The sequence below is a fragment of the Lissotriton helveticus genome, chromosome 2_1 (assembly GCF_964261635.1).
Source record: "Lissotriton helveticus chromosome 2_1, aLisHel1.1, whole genome shotgun sequence".
Classification (NCBI taxonomy): Eukaryota; Metazoa; Chordata; class Amphibia; order Caudata; family Salamandridae; genus Lissotriton; species Lissotriton helveticus.
In genome coordinates this window covers 358,887,046-358,904,432 of record NC_136059.1, presented here as the reverse complement: position 1 = coordinate 358,904,432, position 17,387 = coordinate 358,887,046, and the positions used below count along the sequence as shown (strand labels likewise).

General features: G+C 44.6%; 1 protein-coding gene across 4 annotated transcripts in view; it reads left to right on the top strand.

Annotated features, from left to right (window-relative positions):
• Positions 1 to 17,387, top strand: part of CPLANE1 (ciliogenesis and planar polarity effector complex subunit 1) — a 2,766,109-nt gene that overhangs the window by 828,732 nt on the left and 1,919,990 nt on the right. For all 4 annotated transcript variants that reach the window (XM_078674971.1, XM_078674972.1, XM_078674970.1 and 1 more), the window contains exon 18: positions 2,257 to 2,396. In XM_078674971.1, the coding sequence (XP_078531097.1) occupies positions 2,257 to 2,396 (140 nt within the window). The remainder of the gene's footprint in view (positions 1 to 2,256; positions 2,397 to 17,387) is intronic.

The window sequence follows — 17,387 nt, the reverse complement described above, 5'->3', positions numbered from 1 at the left end:
ACAAGGCTCCAGGAGGGGGGCCGTGTGGCCCCCCTCCCAACAGTTAAAAGCCCCGGGGGGTGGTGATCACCAGGGTTGGGGGGTCTGTCACGGACTCCCCAATTTCAAAATGTAGTGCCCCGGGGAGGTGGCGGTCCCCGGGGCGTGTGGGGGGGCTTGAGCCCCCCCACACACAGGTTTTAAAAAAAAATGTTTTTAAAAAGAAGCCCCGGGGTGGCGGTTCCCGTGGCTCGGGGGGCCTTAGAGGCCCCCCATTATTACACATTTAAGCCCCGGGGGTGGCGGTACCTGGGGCAGTGTGGGGGGGGATTGGGCCCCCCACACTTTTTTTATAAAGCCCCCGGGACTTGGCCCCCCCCGGGGGCTAATTTACATTACAGCGCGAGAGCGGCGCTTCGGGTTTTTTTTTATCGCCAGTGTACGCGTACCCTACGCGTATCTCGCGATTTAAATTTAAATTCTACCCTGCCCCCTTTGCATGTTTTGCGTGGTTTTTTTTCCTCTGCTTTCTTGTGCCTCGGTTCTACCAAGGCACAAGATGGCTGCCAACACTTCCTGGTTTGGAGTGTTGACAGCCAATTAGCACAAAGCTCGTGCTCGGGAGGGTACGCGTATGGTACTTCGTCTATCGATATATCTATGATTTCACTTTTGATTTTTTCAGGAACTACTGAACGGATTTACACCATTTAACAAAAAAAACGTAATCTGCGAACCAAACTCTACCTTTTTGCCAAATTTGGTGTAATTCCGTTCAGCAGTTCGGGCTGTAGCCGTGTCTAAAGGTCCCTATGAGAAATGGCATTGGGAAAACACGTTTGGGATTCTTCTTTTTTCTCGGCCCCCGCTTGACAAATCACCCCAAACCTTTCAGGATTGGAGAGGAGCGGAGCGCCCCATCTTCTTGAGATATTCGCGAAGATTCGTCGACCGGCTCCAAAGTTATTCTAAATAGAATGTTGCGGAATTCCTATGGAAAGTAGGTCATATATATATATATATATATATATATATATATATATATATATATATATATATATATATATATATATATATATATATATATATATATATAATCTCGTACTATCCCAGTCCCTCGCCGGGAAACGGACACCCAAGGTTACGTGGATACAGAGGTCTTGTTTTTATTTAGCCACAGTCAAACGCGTTTCGAATACAAAGTATCCTTGTTCACTAGCGGAAACGCAGTCCGCTTTCAGTTTTTATGCTGTGTGTTTTTCTCAATGAAGCTTTCACCCCCATCACATGGTACAAAGACATAGAAGAAACACTTCACGTTCAACCGATTTTCGTGGCTAATGTGCCCGGATGAACACATCAAAGGACATCTCTAGAAATGTTGAAGCAAACATCTAATGAGTTTGTAGTTAATAAAGTGCTTGAATGCAAAACATGATATCAAAGACGAGTCAGTAATTTTATAGATGACTCTAACTGCAACACTAAACTGATTAAACATTAAAACCAGTAGTATGATAAATATATAAATATACTTAAATATATACATAAATATAATGGTATTAACATAACGATTTCATATGTACAGTAACTTTCATCACATATATATATATATATATATATATATATATATATACATATATATATATATATATACATCTGCATATCTATGTAAGTACAAATATAAATGCATGCCTACATATATTTATACATATATGCATACATATGCATGTTGTGTACATGAAAGTTTGAAAAACACTAATAAAAGCAAAGTTAAAAAGCCACCTAATTACAAACATAATTGCTTTCACTTAAACGAGGGCGAGACCTATTGCATTTTCAATGCTTGTTCTCTAATTATTAGGGGAAAGGTGTGTGGTATCCTCCTCACATCCCCTTAAATTGGTGTTAGTGGAGTCTTCCCCCATGAGGAGTTCTAAAGTATTGGGTGTTGAGGTGAGGAGATGAAAGTTGGAAGCGACCTGAAGAGGCTGTGGCTGGGGTACTTTGAATAAAATACTTCTCCTCACTTATTATTCGCTGTCCTGTCATTCCTAAGGAGTTGCTAAAGTCAGCCCGAATTTGTTTTTGAATAACACCAAAATAAGGATTATTACAGGTGTGCCAGAAGGATTTCTTATTTCTTTAAGAGAATGTCCTCGTAAATACCATGTATAAGTTAATTTTGTTGTGCCTCTTTTGGAGTTTCTTATAATATTGTGCCCATTTTACAATAAAAATGGCTAAGTTACTAACGTTAAAATTCCATGTTTTTAGGTTAAATAGTGTAGAAATGCACTTACCGCCAAAGCTGACACCCGCACATACTTTTCAGGAGAAATTGCAATCTTTCTTGGGACGCCCAGCTAGTTCTGAAATAATACAGGCCGAAGGCACCGACTACAAACAGTTTACAGGTAAACATAAATAATACAAATGATGCAAGTTGTTTTGTTTTTTTGAAACGTCTGCTTGTCTGTGCAATATGTTACAAAATAAACTGTTTTTTTCTAAGACTTTATTTGTGCTGTCGGGCAAAAAAAACATTTACAGAGAGGTCGCCACCTAATCTTTAAAAGTCAAACTGAGTCAATGTCGGGCCTCATACATTATTCTATTCTTTTCAGAGCAGTATAAAAGCCCTTATAAATGTAAGCTTATATTTTATCTTTATATTTGTTCATTTAGTAATGATTTCTTAAGCAATTTGTGTCGTTTGCATGCGCTTCAGTGTCCTAAGATGAACGTAGAGGAGTTCCGGTTTTTGTAAGAACAGTTTGGGTTAAGGAATTAGGTACCGTCATTTTTTACAGCAACAGTATGTAGTTCAGTTCATAACACTTTATTCGGCTCATACAAAGTTCAATAAAAGGTACATAATAAAAACATGCATATAATACATTCAAGAAAAATAATTTCAGGTAGCAAATCAACAACAAAATAAAACGATAATCCACCAAGTGTCCTGATCGGGTTAAGTCTCCTACAACATTCCCCCCAGAAAAAACGTTATCATGTACAGCCACCGCCACATTCGGAATCATAAACCCATTACCCTACACCTAGAGATCTTTTCATTAAAAAACATTTGCATTGCAGTTAACCATCCATCGATTTCCTGCAACTCGCTGCTTTAAAAAAGGAACACACACTTTAGCAGACATCATAACCATTTAAAAGCTGAAGAAAAAAAGAGGCTCCCTGCACTTTCTAAAACTCAGGGGCTTTAAGATCGGCTTAATAAATAAAAATAAAATACATTTTATAAACTTTACACACAAAAAATGTGCATCAAAGTCTGACCAGACAGTTTGTTGCAGGGACAAGCTGGTAGCGGCGACCTCAGGGAGCCAGAAGTACCTCAATAATTAACAAGCATTTACAATGCAATGGTTTCGCCTTTGGAAAAGTTAGAGATATTGGCATTGTAAATGACAAATGATGTATTTATGTGTTGGTTTTTAAAACAGATAAATAAATGGCATTGTCCTTTACATTGCCATTAGCTTAATCTCTCGCAAATGTGAGACCAACCACCCACCCACACCAATGTGGTTCAGGAATGAACTCTCCCAGTGACAATCCTCTGCTGGGCGAAGCACAACTGGAGACCAACGTCTACACAAAGTGCCGGGATGCTAAGTAAGTGGGAGTCGTTGCACTATGCAAAAACATAGGATAGCATGCATTGAAGCAGAGACACACACAGATAGACCAAACATGGGCAGTGAGATGTGCAAGTGCAGCAGACTGTGAAAATATAGGCAGCAATTAAGACACACAATGTAACTGCAAAGTCGAGGCAAGCACTACAGCATGCCATGACACATATTAGCATGCACCTAACACCGCCCACAAGGGTCAGCCTCAGGTATTCCAGGAATGGAGTTAATATGATCACGCCACTCAGCTCTCAATTGCTGGATAAGGTGACTGTTTTTTATATTACTTAACATGTCAGATTATTTATGTAGTCTTTTTTGTATGGTATATTGTTGACATCAACAGTTTATCTTTATTTTGGTGTTCTGTAGTTCTGAGATGTACATAGAACTGCAAATACATTCAATAAACACATAATCACCACACAAATTCAAGTACACAAACTCGAGATATGAGAACAATCATACAGAAACACCAAGCTACACATTGATACAAAGCGACACACTGATAGAAGCACAGTCACCTGCATCTTCATACACACAAACGGTTACATACACAGAGACATCACAATCACAGACACACAAGCGCGAGTTTCATCACGTACTCACTCAGAGACGTGTGTGTATGCAGACAGAGAGAGAGAGGGAAAGTACATGCAAAGTAATGCCCATACAGTAAAAGATATACACAGAATAGCACAACTACACAGTGCACAGGCAACAACAAACACACACATCCACCAACACTTACAAAGCCATTACTACATGCACAGAGATCATCAAATATACACAGAAAACTGTACGGACAAACAGATGTGAACAGACATGCTCTTCACATGCTACATGAAAACAGATACATGTAATGCATACCTACACTCACTTAGTGTGTGCTCGCAGACAATTAATTCATATATGTCCACATAATAGATGTATAGAAAGGCAATTAAAGGCATACAATATCCTCACAAATGATGTGCGCTTACAACTAATTCACACACTCTCTGTAGACACAGAAACACACATGCATGTTAATGTATTGTAAGCATTCACAATCTCACACGATGAAACGCTTCCGCCATCCCGGGGAGACCAGCGCCGGGGAATACACCTTCCGCTGTGCCTCCAGCAGATATGATTTCTAACCCCATCTTCTGCGCTTTATTGCATTGTGTGATCCTGGGTAAATTACCCTACGTACCTGGTAGTCTACCTTCCAAAGCGGGAATGTATAGAAAGCAACCCCAGCCCAGTACTTGGTGGTGTACGGAGTGCCAGGACCCCTCACCCTAGGCAGGAGTGCCCTCGCGGCTATCGGTGCACGTTTGGTACCCAGTGTCTCCACCTGCTTCATGGGCGCATCTCATTGCGTCCCTTAGACAGCGGGCGGATGTGGGCACCCTCCGACGGCGCCCTGGGTAGGCTGCCAGCCTACCCAGCGACCTTCACGTGCCCAGTCGGGTGGGGGTTGGGGCGAGGGACCGGCCGCGCGGGCCTGTGTCTTGCAAATCACATGCCAGTCAGCCACTGCGCGAATTTATATCAAAACACTAGTGTCGACCCCGAGAACGTGGAGCGCCTCGAGGCCATCCTACGGTCACTAGACTGCTCTACAGTGATATCAGCCTGGAATCCTAGCGCGGAGAAACCCAGCGGGGGGATAGGCGCTGTACAAAGAGCTCAGGTGTTTAGCACACAGCGCGCTACATAACACCCGGTAATACAGCGCACACACATTCAGATGAAGATAAGGCCCCCTAGGCTGTGACATGCTAGGGAGGGCAGGAGAGAGCCGCACAGGTGACCCCGGCCGCATATTTACTTCCAGGGAAGCGGTGTGGCCCGACGAGCGCAGACCTCCGGCTCTCAGGCCGGGCGAGAGTGGCAGGGCCACGAGAAAGGAAACCTGGGGATCGCCTCCGAGCCACCCACGTACCTCGATGCACCCACTAATAATGAGGGCTGGGTGGAGCGGAGGCTTCTGTCGAGACATGGGCGCGCGTGGCAGCTCTCGTGGCATCACCACAGCCACCAATGACGTCACAACAGCCTTCCGTGGCTTCGTTCCATCAACCCTTCATTCAGATCGCAAGAGTGTTTAATGGCACGGTAAAAGTGAGGCGCCACTGCACAATAGCGACTGATAGAACTACTTCACAGTATCGCGACATATATCATAGGCATTATAAAAGTACCCCATATCACAACCGATAGGGATGACATACATAATTCATTATATAACAACAGTTATGGATGAACTCATCAGAACAGAAATAATGATGTCAACAAGTGTATCTGTTATATCACAACAGTGGATTATTATATTGCAATAGTCATCATTGGCATCATAGCCGCAATACTTCTATCTCATGGCTATGAATGACACCCTAACAGAAATTATTCATAGATCAACAGCTATCGATGACACCAAAACATCTAGTTCATTGCATCACAATAGTTTAATATCGCACGATCCCACTAATTAACAATATTCAACAGGTGTCAACGAAGTCATGACAATAATTGATCATATCGCAACAGTTGTCAAGGCACCAACATCGTCTAGATCGGCATTGTACGAGTTAGAACTAATCTCATGGCAGCTTACTATGAGGTCTATGAGGTCACAACTCCCAGTTGTTGGCGATAGCACGATGTCATTGTAATTGCATTTATTGTGGCGCCTACTGCCCCTGACGAGACGCTTTTCCCATTTGTGGTTTCATCCCACGCCTCGTGCCTTTGCGAAGTCTCCAAAACCTGTCAGCAGCATCCCTAGGGTTGTCCATGGCGTCCACACAACTTTTGATGACCTCACACCTTCTCCAATGGCGCCTCAGTTATATATTGATGACATCACATGAGCTCTGATGAAGTCACAATTATTTTAAATTGTCTCTTGTCAGTTTTTGATGATGTCATATCAGCTTTCGAAGGTATAATGCCAAATGGTCATGACATCATTGCAGCATTCAATGACATCACAATCATGTTGGATGACATCACAATAGGTGTGGATGGAATCAAACTACTTGTGATTACTTCACACTCGCTTTTGAGAACACCACACTGGCTTTCCATGGCGTCACAAAACGCTTCAATGACATCCCAACAGCTCTGCTTCTCGTTCATTTTTTAAACCTTTCTTCATTTTAGCGTCATATTTAACGTACTTCATAAACTAAAATCCCCCTGGTTGTGAGCGGCTAACGAGGAGTCACACTTCCGAGAGGGAAAGGGGAGATGAGGAAACAGCAAAGAAAGACCAAGGGGCAGCAAGCAAAGAAAGTTGGAGGAAGGGCAGTAACGAGGACAATGAACAGTATGTTATGGACATGTGAGGGAGCCGCACACGCAGGACAGGGCAAGCAAGTAATTGAAAATGGCAGTACTGAGTTTAGGGGGCAGCGATGAGAGAGGGGGGTTCAGGCCCCAAGGAGACAGGTAAGAGCTCAGATTCTAGATCAAGGACCAGAGAGAGGACAGAAGAAAATATCACACGGACAGCGGGAGGGGGGCGGGGTCACGGGCTCACGGACAGCGGGAGGGGGCGAGCAGGCACACAGACAGAGGGAGGGGGGGCAGGTTAATGGGCACACGGACAGCGGGAGGGGGGCGGGCAGGCACACGGACAGCGGGAGGGTGGTCAGGAAACAGCCAGCGGGACAGGGACAAGACGAACAATGAACACAAACATCGGTGTAAAAAAAAAAAAGTACACGCCCACAGTGGCCACGTCTTCATGACGTTGCGGAGAGGGAAAGAATCGTCGGGAACGCCCACCAATCGCCTCGGTAAATGACGGACAGATCTCTCTTCCAATGGCTAGCCTCCATTTATGGAGCTAGCCAATGGAAGAGAGAGGCTGAACTAAAGCACACAGTGTAAGACATAAGATTTCGCCCTGGGCCAGGGCGAAACCTAAAAAGCCACCCCACCATATCAGCCCTAAAGCGAAACAGTAAACATCTCTCCAACGAGAGAGCGGTATACAAGATCCTGTACAGGCTCCTCAGGTACAAAGAAGGTGAGGTACTCTTTGATAGTGCTTCTGCTTGACTCATTGTTCAAATATTGGGAGTGACAGAACTCTAAGAAGCAATACTTCGCCATCATCTTACCACATATTCTGAAAGTGAGATGGGCATCGAAAAAGTAATGTAGGTTTAGTCCGTTAAAACGTTTTTGTACATTTTCCCGACAGGGAATTGAGAGGCGCTTATCCAGTTTAAGGCTGTCTGTAAGGATATCTCTGTTCAGACTGCATCTGTATTTGCCGAAACACAGACCCAAAGTGAGAGGGCACTAACCTAACTTTGTCGGTTATATACTGGAGGTTTATGCTCCGAGTACAAAATAATTGTCGGTTATATACTGGAGTTTTAAGCTCTGAGTACATAATAAAATGTGAGCTTGGTTGGTGGAAGACACAAAAGCTGCCTGCAAATACAATTTGCCTCAATCTGCAAGGTGGAAACATCCTTATAACTCCATAGCCCAGCACCGTATAGCACCGTACATAAACTCTGAGCAATATAAATGTTCAAAAACAGGAGAAACTGTCCCCATGCCTGCTGCAAATTAAATAATGCTCTCACTGCCCCACTGATCCCCTGTTGTAACTAGTTAACCTACAGCTGTCAAAGAACCAGAGCAGCTAAGAAAAACCCCCTGATAGTTAAAATAATTCACGCTGCCCACTAATTGTCCCCTCACCCTTAGATTGGATACGTTTTTCCTGCCTGGTCCACATGCCATTATATGTGATTTCTCATAGTTTGTGGCTAGGTTCAGGTCACTCACAAAGGATATAAAAGATTCCACCAACATGCATAGAGCTCTTGGAGTCTGTGCCATAAGTACTGCATCATCTGCACAGATCAGCACCAGTACAGGTACTTGGGAAAACCATAGGGATTTCTCTAGTGGCTCTTGCCCCTTCGCTGGTGGGTAATTCCCCCGCTGTGCTGGGGGAGGGGGGCGCGCACAGCGCCCCCATGCTCATGACGAGCTGAGCTCGTTATGAGCTACGGCGCTCCGGTGCTCATGACGAGCTCAGCTCGTCACAGGTGTATTACCTCCCGTGGAACGCTCAGCACCTGAGCGTTCCACGGCTCATGACGAGCTGAGCTCGTCATGTGCACCGGAGCGCCGTGGCTCATGACGAGCTGACCTCGTCATGAGCCTCGAAGAGGTTAACCAAAGCAGGATACAGATTGTTGATATAGATAATAAAAAGTAGTGGGGCCATAAAACATCCTTGGTGCATCCCACGGGTTAGGAGAATAGTGTCTGACAGTTCTCCAGCCAGACCATATCGAACCTTCGCTTTCCGAATGTAAAGTGTGCAGGAGGTTCACCAGTGACACCTCCAATCCAAAGTCCAGCAACATCAACCAAAGTTTGGATCTATTAACACAGCAAAAGATGTCGACAAATCCATAAAAGCCTGGTACAGTGGACAGCGCTTGGTGTACCGAGCCCCTGTCGAAATCCAAATTGGGAGGGACACAAGATATTATTGTAGTTTGCCCATGATTTTAAGAGATAAAACATCACCTGCCCAATGACCATAACTGTACTTTCAATAAGAGAGATGAGGCGGTAACATTTAGGTGACATACAGTTCCATTTTTTAAAGATAGGAACTAATGTAGAAAGGGACCAGGAAATAGGGATCTTAATGCTTAAGGAGTTGTTAAATACATTCCTTATCCAGTAATGTGGTATCTTTCTTAGATTCACATGCTTGAATCATCCCCACCATCGAGGTGGGAGTCTCACTGTACAAATAAAATTTATACATAATAGTAATAAATATCATATAATAGGCTATAATAGACCCTAAAGTCATTACATTATCCTATCCTTGTCCTTTTGTAAAAAGAACCATCCTTGGAACCCAGCCAATCAGGCTCCAGCACCCTCTAAAACATTCCACAGAGAGACAAGTCCCTGAGATTTTCTACTGCATGTCGTGTGACAGGGAGTCACAAAGTTTGCTGAATACTGTGAGTACAGGATGTCTGAATCTTCAAAGAAAGGATTATTCTTGCCTTGTAGTTCCTGTGGGAAAAAGAGATTGCATTTTGAGGATCCCCACAAGGAATGTATATATTGTTTATATCCTTCTCATAAGGTCAAGGACTGCAGGATTTGTAGAACTTTTTCTTCAAAGACCCTAAAGGATAGTGAAGGCAGGTTGTTGATCTGGCTGGAGAAATTGAAGGTGAGATCTGAAGTGGTGTCTGAAGAACATGATAGTGAGAGCCTTCCAGCGTCTAAGAAGAGGGATAGGTCTGAGGATCCACCTGAAAGAGCTGGCAAATCATCTAAAAAGTCACATCAGGAGGCTAGCCACTCTTCCTCTAAAAAGAAAAGCTTTCTTTCTCCTCAGAAGGAAAAACTGTGGAAACATCAAAAGTGCCATTTAAAACGGCATTGAAGCAGTCCAAGACTCAGTCAGAGTCTATCAGATTGTCATCGTCAAAAAGACCCCATCGACGGAAGAGCCGGTAAGATCTATACCTTCGACAACGAAGATTAAATCGCTTCTGCCGTCGACAACGTCGACGATGCCGCCGGCAATCAGTCTCGCCTCCGTCGACGGCACCACCGACGACGCCATTCTCGACGACGCTCCAACCGTCGACGGTAGTTCCTCTCCCTTTGACGCTCCTACCGTCGATGACAGTTATATTCTCGTAGACGATTCCACCGTCGACGAAGGACTCCACTTCGACAACGACATCGTCGATGACGGGTCTTCCGTCGACAACGCTGATGCTAACATCGGTAATAGCAGATTCAGCTGTCCCTGTCTCCATCCATGGTTATCTCGTTAACGATCCCACTGAAAAGGCCTTCTTCACTGCAGGTGACTCCTATTTTATCATCAAAATTAGAGTCTACACTCCCGTCTGAGAGGGGCTACTACCACGACCCGTCATACATTTCTCCATTGCCTCAGAGCCATTTTTTGGAAGAGTCAGAGGATGATGGGCTGTTCAGTCCTGCACACAGCCCTTCTTAGCTTCATGTTGAATACAAAGAGGATGATGCGGAAGAAGAGTATTATGTGCCTTATCAAACAGTGCAAAGGCCTCAAGTTTTATTGACTTGTCAGAAACCTGTAGTGCAGATGCCCGTAGCTTTGGTACAGGACTTGGCAGTTATGCTGCAAGATTACTACACTCGTTTTCCAACTGCGGCTGACGCTGTTCTAAGCAGCTTTCTCCTCCATCTGTTTTGCATAACAAGTTCATCTGCCCCGGCCGCTGGGCCTCAAGATATTGTACCTATACCACAAGACCAAGGGGTACAAGATGATGATGCTCAGTGCAGGTCGAGCAATTCATTGGTGCTGATGACTGCGCCTCCTGACAAGGATGGTAGGAGGCTCGACCGTATAGGGAAGAGGTTTACCACCATGGTGCAGGTGCTTCCATTCATGCCGCTAACTCATTTGGCAATCCTAGGGAGGTATGACCACCAAATGTGGTCAGATATTGCCACATACCTTTAGTTTTTACCAGAGGATAAGAAGCACAAGGCGAGAAAAATTCTCCTGTAAGGGGAAAAATAGGCATTGAAAACAATCAACATTTCCATGGATCTAGCCTCCATAGGATTCCGACTACTGGCTGGAGCGACGGTTCTACATCGCCCTGGCTGGCTTAAATCCACCACTTTTCTCCCGGTAATTCAAAGCAAAATCCTCAACAGACCTTTCGATGGTGATGCGCTCTTTAGCAAGTACAACGACGATGCCCTGCAAGAGATTAAAAAAGACATTGACACTGGCAAAGGCCTGGGTACGCTTCAATACAGGAAGATGCCACCTGTGGCAGGGGGTCTTTCTCCTTTCATGGAGGGTATCAAAAGTACCAACCCCAGTCTTATCAGAACAGATATGTTTTTCAACAGCAGCAACAATCTTACAGAGCACCCCCTGCTGCCTCTTACAGACAACAGACCAGGAGGAAACCGCCCCTGCAGGACAGAGATAATGGTAGGAAACAGTGACGTTTCCCCAACAAATGCAACAGTTCTGCCACACTTCACCACCAAGATGCCGAACATTTCTTGTCATTTTAACCAATGTAAAAAGCTGACTTCGGACAAGTGGGTTTTGGAAATAATCAAATTGTGACACACCCTGGAATTTGTAAACCTCCTTCCCCCATCCAGCTTTAAAGAAGCATCCACCACATCTAGCTCTTCTCAGGAAAGAGGCAAGGACTATGCTACAAAAAGGAGCTATAGAGAAAGTGCCTCGCTCTCAAGTGGGAAGAGGTTTTTACTCCTGTTTCTTTTTAGTCAAGAAAAGTCGGGAGAATGGAGACCAATCCTAGATTTGAGGAAACTGAACAAATACCTGCAAAAGAAATCCTTTCGCATGGTTACTCTTCAAGAGATCCTATGGCTCCTAGACCATGCCGACTTCATGACAACAGTAGATCTACAGGATGCATAGTTCCACAACCCGATCCACCCCAAACATGGAAAGTACCTCCCTTTTATTCTGGCAGGTGCGCATTTTCAGTTCAAGGTTCTCCCGTTTGGCATGCGTGCAGCTCCAAGAGTTTTTACAAAATGCCTTGCTCCGGTTGCGGCTCATCTCAGGCTGCAGGGGCTAAAGCTTTTCCCATATCTGGATGATTGGCTAATAAAAGCTCTGTCTTTTCAGCAGGTTTCAGAAGCAACACACACCTGCCTTCGCATGTTTCAATTACTGGGACTGTCTCTCAATTCCTAAAAATCAGTTCTTCTACCGTCTCAAATAATTCAGTTTCTGGGAGCAGTTTTGGACACTATCTAGGACAAAGCATCCTTGTCCACAGAAAGACAATCGCATCTGGTTTCTCTAGCGTCAGACCTACGACAAAGAAGGTTTGCTTCTGTGAGAAAGATAAAATCCTTTCTCGGAATTTTGTCCTCTGCAGTCCTTTTGATTCCTCACACACGTCTCAGAATGAGACCTCTTCAAGAAGAACTGGACAGTCAATGGCTTCACATAACAGGGTCGTTCGACGACCTGGTGAAGATAACCCCGGCTATGCGAGAGGCTCTGCTTTGGTGGCAGCGCTCCAGCAATGTCTCGTCCGGGCTTACCTTTCTTCCTCACCCCCCAGAATTCATCTTGACTACAGACCCGTCCCTCAAAGGATGGGGTGCGCACCTCCAAGATCTCTGCATAAGAGGAAAATGGTCCAAAGCATCGTCAAGAATGCACATCAATTTCCTAGAGCTTCAAGCTATTTTTCTGGCCCTACAGTCACTTCTCCCAAGACTTCAGGGTTCATCAGTTCTCACAAGAACCAACAACACCACTTGCATGCATTACCTAAACAAGCAAGGGGGTACTCTTTCTCACATCCTATCTCAGGAAGCTCATAGCATATGGAAGTGGCTTCTTTCTCATCACATTACTATAAAGGTGGAGCATCTGCCAGAAGTAAACAACACTCTGGTGGACACTGAGCAGAACATCAAATTCTTGCCATGAATGGAAACTGGAACAGTCAGTAGTGAATCACATTTTTCTGATGTGGGGTAGACCCAACTTGGATCTCTTTGCCTCCAAGACAAATCAGAAATGCCTATTCTATGCCAGTTGGTATCCGGAGAAGGGCTCTTGGGGATACGCCTTCATGGTGAGATGGACGGGGATTTTCGCTTACGCTCCCCCCCCCCCTTCCGCTGCTCCTTAGGCTTCACAGAAAAATGAAACTGGAACCGTGCCGAATGATTCTCATTGCCCCATGATGGCCGCGTCAGCACTGGTTCACAGAGCTTCTCCTACACCCAGAATGCAGTCCATTTGTCTCCCAGTGTCTCCAACTCTATTGACAATGAGCAAGGGCCAGATTCTCCGCATCCAGCCCCTCTGCAGCTTCATGCCTGGCTTCTGAGCTCACTGAATTCAAGGAGCTAGATTTACCGCAAGACTGTAGGGATATACTTGCAAAAGCAAGAGCTCCTTCTACTCTATAAACATATTCTCCGAAATGGAAACGTTTCTGTTCTTGGTGCTGTAATAATGATACACATCCCTTGGAATGTTCTCCAGAAAAGATTTTCCCCCTAATTTCTCTCATTAACCAAGTCTGGACTCATGTTCGCATCAGTTAAGCTGCATCTGGCCGCAATCTCAACGTACAGACGTTCTACTGACGGCCCATCTGTCTGCTCCTAACCGTTTGGTCAAGCAACTTTTAAAAGGTCCCTTTAGAGCTTTTCCGCCCATTAGAGCTCCTCCCCCTGAATGGAGGCTTAATCTGGTTCTGTCTCAGCTCATTAAGAACCCATTCGAACCTGTGCACAAAGCAGATCTTAAATATCTTGCATGGAAAACTGCTCTTTTGTTGGCGCTTACCTCTGCTAGGAGAGTCAGTGAAATTCATGCATTTACTATCAAACAGCCATACATAAGGTTCACCAATGACTATGTTCTCTTAAAAACGAATCCTACCGCCATTCAGAAGGTTCCATCTTAATGAGCCCATTATTCTACGTACTTTCTTTCCCAGTCCGTCTACCACGGCTGAGAAGGCCCTACACACTCTGGACATTAAAAGGTGCCTTAAATTCTACCTCTCACAAATTGTATCCATCCGGAAGTTGGATCAATTGTTTGTATCTTAAGGTGGTCAAAAACCAGGTACAGCTGTGACGAAATCCACAATTGCAAGATGGATTGCATCAGCGATTCAATTTTGCCACTCTAAAGTTGGAAGCCCTCTGTCCTTGCAGCCTAAAGCTCATTCCATAAGGGCCGTGTCATCATCTGCACTGCTTTTTGCCGGAGTGCCGCTGGAGAAGATTTGCCGTGCTGCGACATGGAAGAATGTGCACACATTCACACGGCATTACTGTCTGGGTCTGGCTACAGAAGCTGAGTCAGCAGTTGGTCAAGCAGTGTTACGTAATCTTTTCAAATAAGGTAAGCCTCTTTCGAGAGGTAACTATTGTGTTCATGCTTTTGAATACTGTCTCTTTTCATTGTTAAGGTTTCTAATGTTTCTCATATGATGTGGCTTATGTTAAATAAGTATGTTTACTATTATATTGCACAAAGTGTGTAATGTTATCTATATAATACCCACCATCCTCTAATGAATTATGATTTTTTACTGCTAGCTATTCTGATTCAAGCATGTGAATCTATGAAAGATACCCTAATAATGGATAAGAAAACGAGTTACTTACCTGTAACTTCAGTTATCCAGTATTGGTATCTTTCATAGATTCACATGCGACCCACCCTGCTCCCCGGAGAGGCTTCCCTTATTACTGTATACTTACTGTCATGTGCTACGAAATCTGAGGGACTTGCCTCTCTGTGGAGTGTTCTAGAGGGTGCTGGAGCCTGATTGGCTGGGTTCCAAGTTTGGTTCTTTTTACAAAAAGACAAGGATAGGCTAATTTAGTGACTTTAGGATGCATTATAGCCTATTGTATGATATTTTATTACTATTATGTATATAGTTTATTTGTACCGTGAGACTCACACTTTGACGACGGGGATGATTCAAGCATGTGAATCTATGAAAGATACCAATACTGGACACCTGAAGTTACAGGTAAGTAACTCGTTTTCTTATCAGAGTCCTCCAGAGGTCCATATTCCACTTAATTTAATCCTTGGGGACCCATCCAGCCCTGGAGCTTTACCATATGGCCTAATAGCTATAATAACTTCCTGCAGGGTGCCGAACCGTGTTGGTGAATGAGATAGTTTGTCCGTCAGCTGTTCCCTCAAGCACCCATCTTCCACCAAGTGGTAAATAGCACTAAAGTGTGAAACCCAGTCAGTGCCTGGAACACTGCAATTTAAAAGGGGATTAGGTGGAACCACTCCTTGTGTTTGGTCGACGCACTTTCCAGGAGCTCCCAGTCATTTATTCAGTGCTTTCTTCCTGCATTTCAGAGTATATTTATAGAAGTCTCACACATAGCAATGGGATCTTTCGGGATAGGAGAGCGGGCCTTCCTTAACCTGTGATTAGCTAAGGAGCAGTGGGTGTCGAACCAGTGGGTTCCCCTGTCTACTCTTAATCGGCTGTAGTAGTAGCTGCCTAATTCTCTGATTTAAGGAGTCAAAGTGGACTAACATTTCGCCCTCCTGCACATCAGACGGGCAGTCCAAAAGGCCCCAAGTGTTCATAAAGAGCCACACCCTGCGATGGCATATCAGAGGTAAGTTTTCTGGGAGCATATGATGAATCTGAATATCAGTTTTCAAGCCTGCACTGCTACATTTATTGTGCAGGAAGGTGAAAATGTATGGAGGGAAGAAAAAGAAAATGAAGCAATAAGCTTTCATTGTAGAGTGATAAAAAGGGACCTGTCTCTTTAAGAGCCCAGGGGCCGTACTACCCAGCATGCTCCCTGGGCAAGCCAGTTTACGGACATTTATCCTGTGCGGAGATTATTTTAGAGCAATTGGATTTATTCTGCTCTACGACTAACCGGGCATATCATTGAATGGGGAACATCCTTTACAACGCAACCGCTACAACGCGGTTGCGTTACGACGCAGCTTTAACAATGAAAGTCGTTACAACAACTTTCGTTGGAGGGCGCTCTAGGATAGGGGATAGTTTAATTTACTATCCAACACCTTCCCTACTATCCACGGGGACTGGTGTTGGAATAGTAAATTAAACTATTCACTATCAGCCCCCCCAACGCAAGTCGTTGTAACGACTTGCGTTGTTAAAACTGCGTCGTAAAGGGACGCGTTGTAACGGTACGCGTCGTACCGTCATACATCCCATTGAATAATATATTGACACTTTTTCAAGAATTGGATTTCTCTTTGACCTAGGAGCCTGAGGGCCCCGTATTTTGAGCTTTCCCACCGAATGTCCTGGTAGGTGAAGTGTTTCTCCTATTGTCTTGATGAAGACCCTACTCTAAGGCTCAGAATCCTTATCTGCAGCCTTGGGGTCGAAACGTCGATGGCTTTACTTTGTTATCCATATATTGATGACAGTGATAAATTCACCGAATCATTTTAATATCATGTTTTTGTAAATAGGTTAGCCTTAAAGTGGCTGGATAAGCTATTTGTGTTTTGGATGTTTATATTGCACATTGCCCTTCCTCTCTCACCAACCTTCACTCGCACACATTGCTGCACTTCCCACCAATCTCCTTCTGGAGCACCTTTCTCACGTTATTACAGACAATTGTGCTGCTCATGCACATGAACATTACGCGTTCAACATGTATAAATGGGTTTAACATGAATAAATGTTGTTTATGATTTATTCAAAGGTGATGATGAATTTCGTTTTGTAATCATTGTTCACTGTGAAAACTTCTCGTTAGTACCATAATCTACCCAGGTCCAGTGGATTTTCTGTGCCCCCCCCCCATTATTTTGTAACCCCAGGGTGCCATGGGCATGTACGCCCACTTTGCGTGACCCATGTGCACATTGGTATTAAAGGAGAGGCCGCATACGCTTGTGCAGCCCCTTCTGTAAGACTGAAAGCGCTGGCGCACATATAGCACCAGTGCTTAGTCAAGAGGGTGTGCCCTCATTTGTGTGGGGGCGTGGCCTCATGACTATGAGGGAGGCCCTATGCCTCCGTGCCCTCACCCTATTATAGACGCGGGCCCAGAGGCAAAGAAGCTGTCAGGAGGCGCATTGTCTGTGCGCCCCCTGATGGCAGCCCTCGGCAGGGGGAAAAGGGGCCCTATTGAGCCCTAGATATCCCCTTGCAAGCCGGTGCAGTC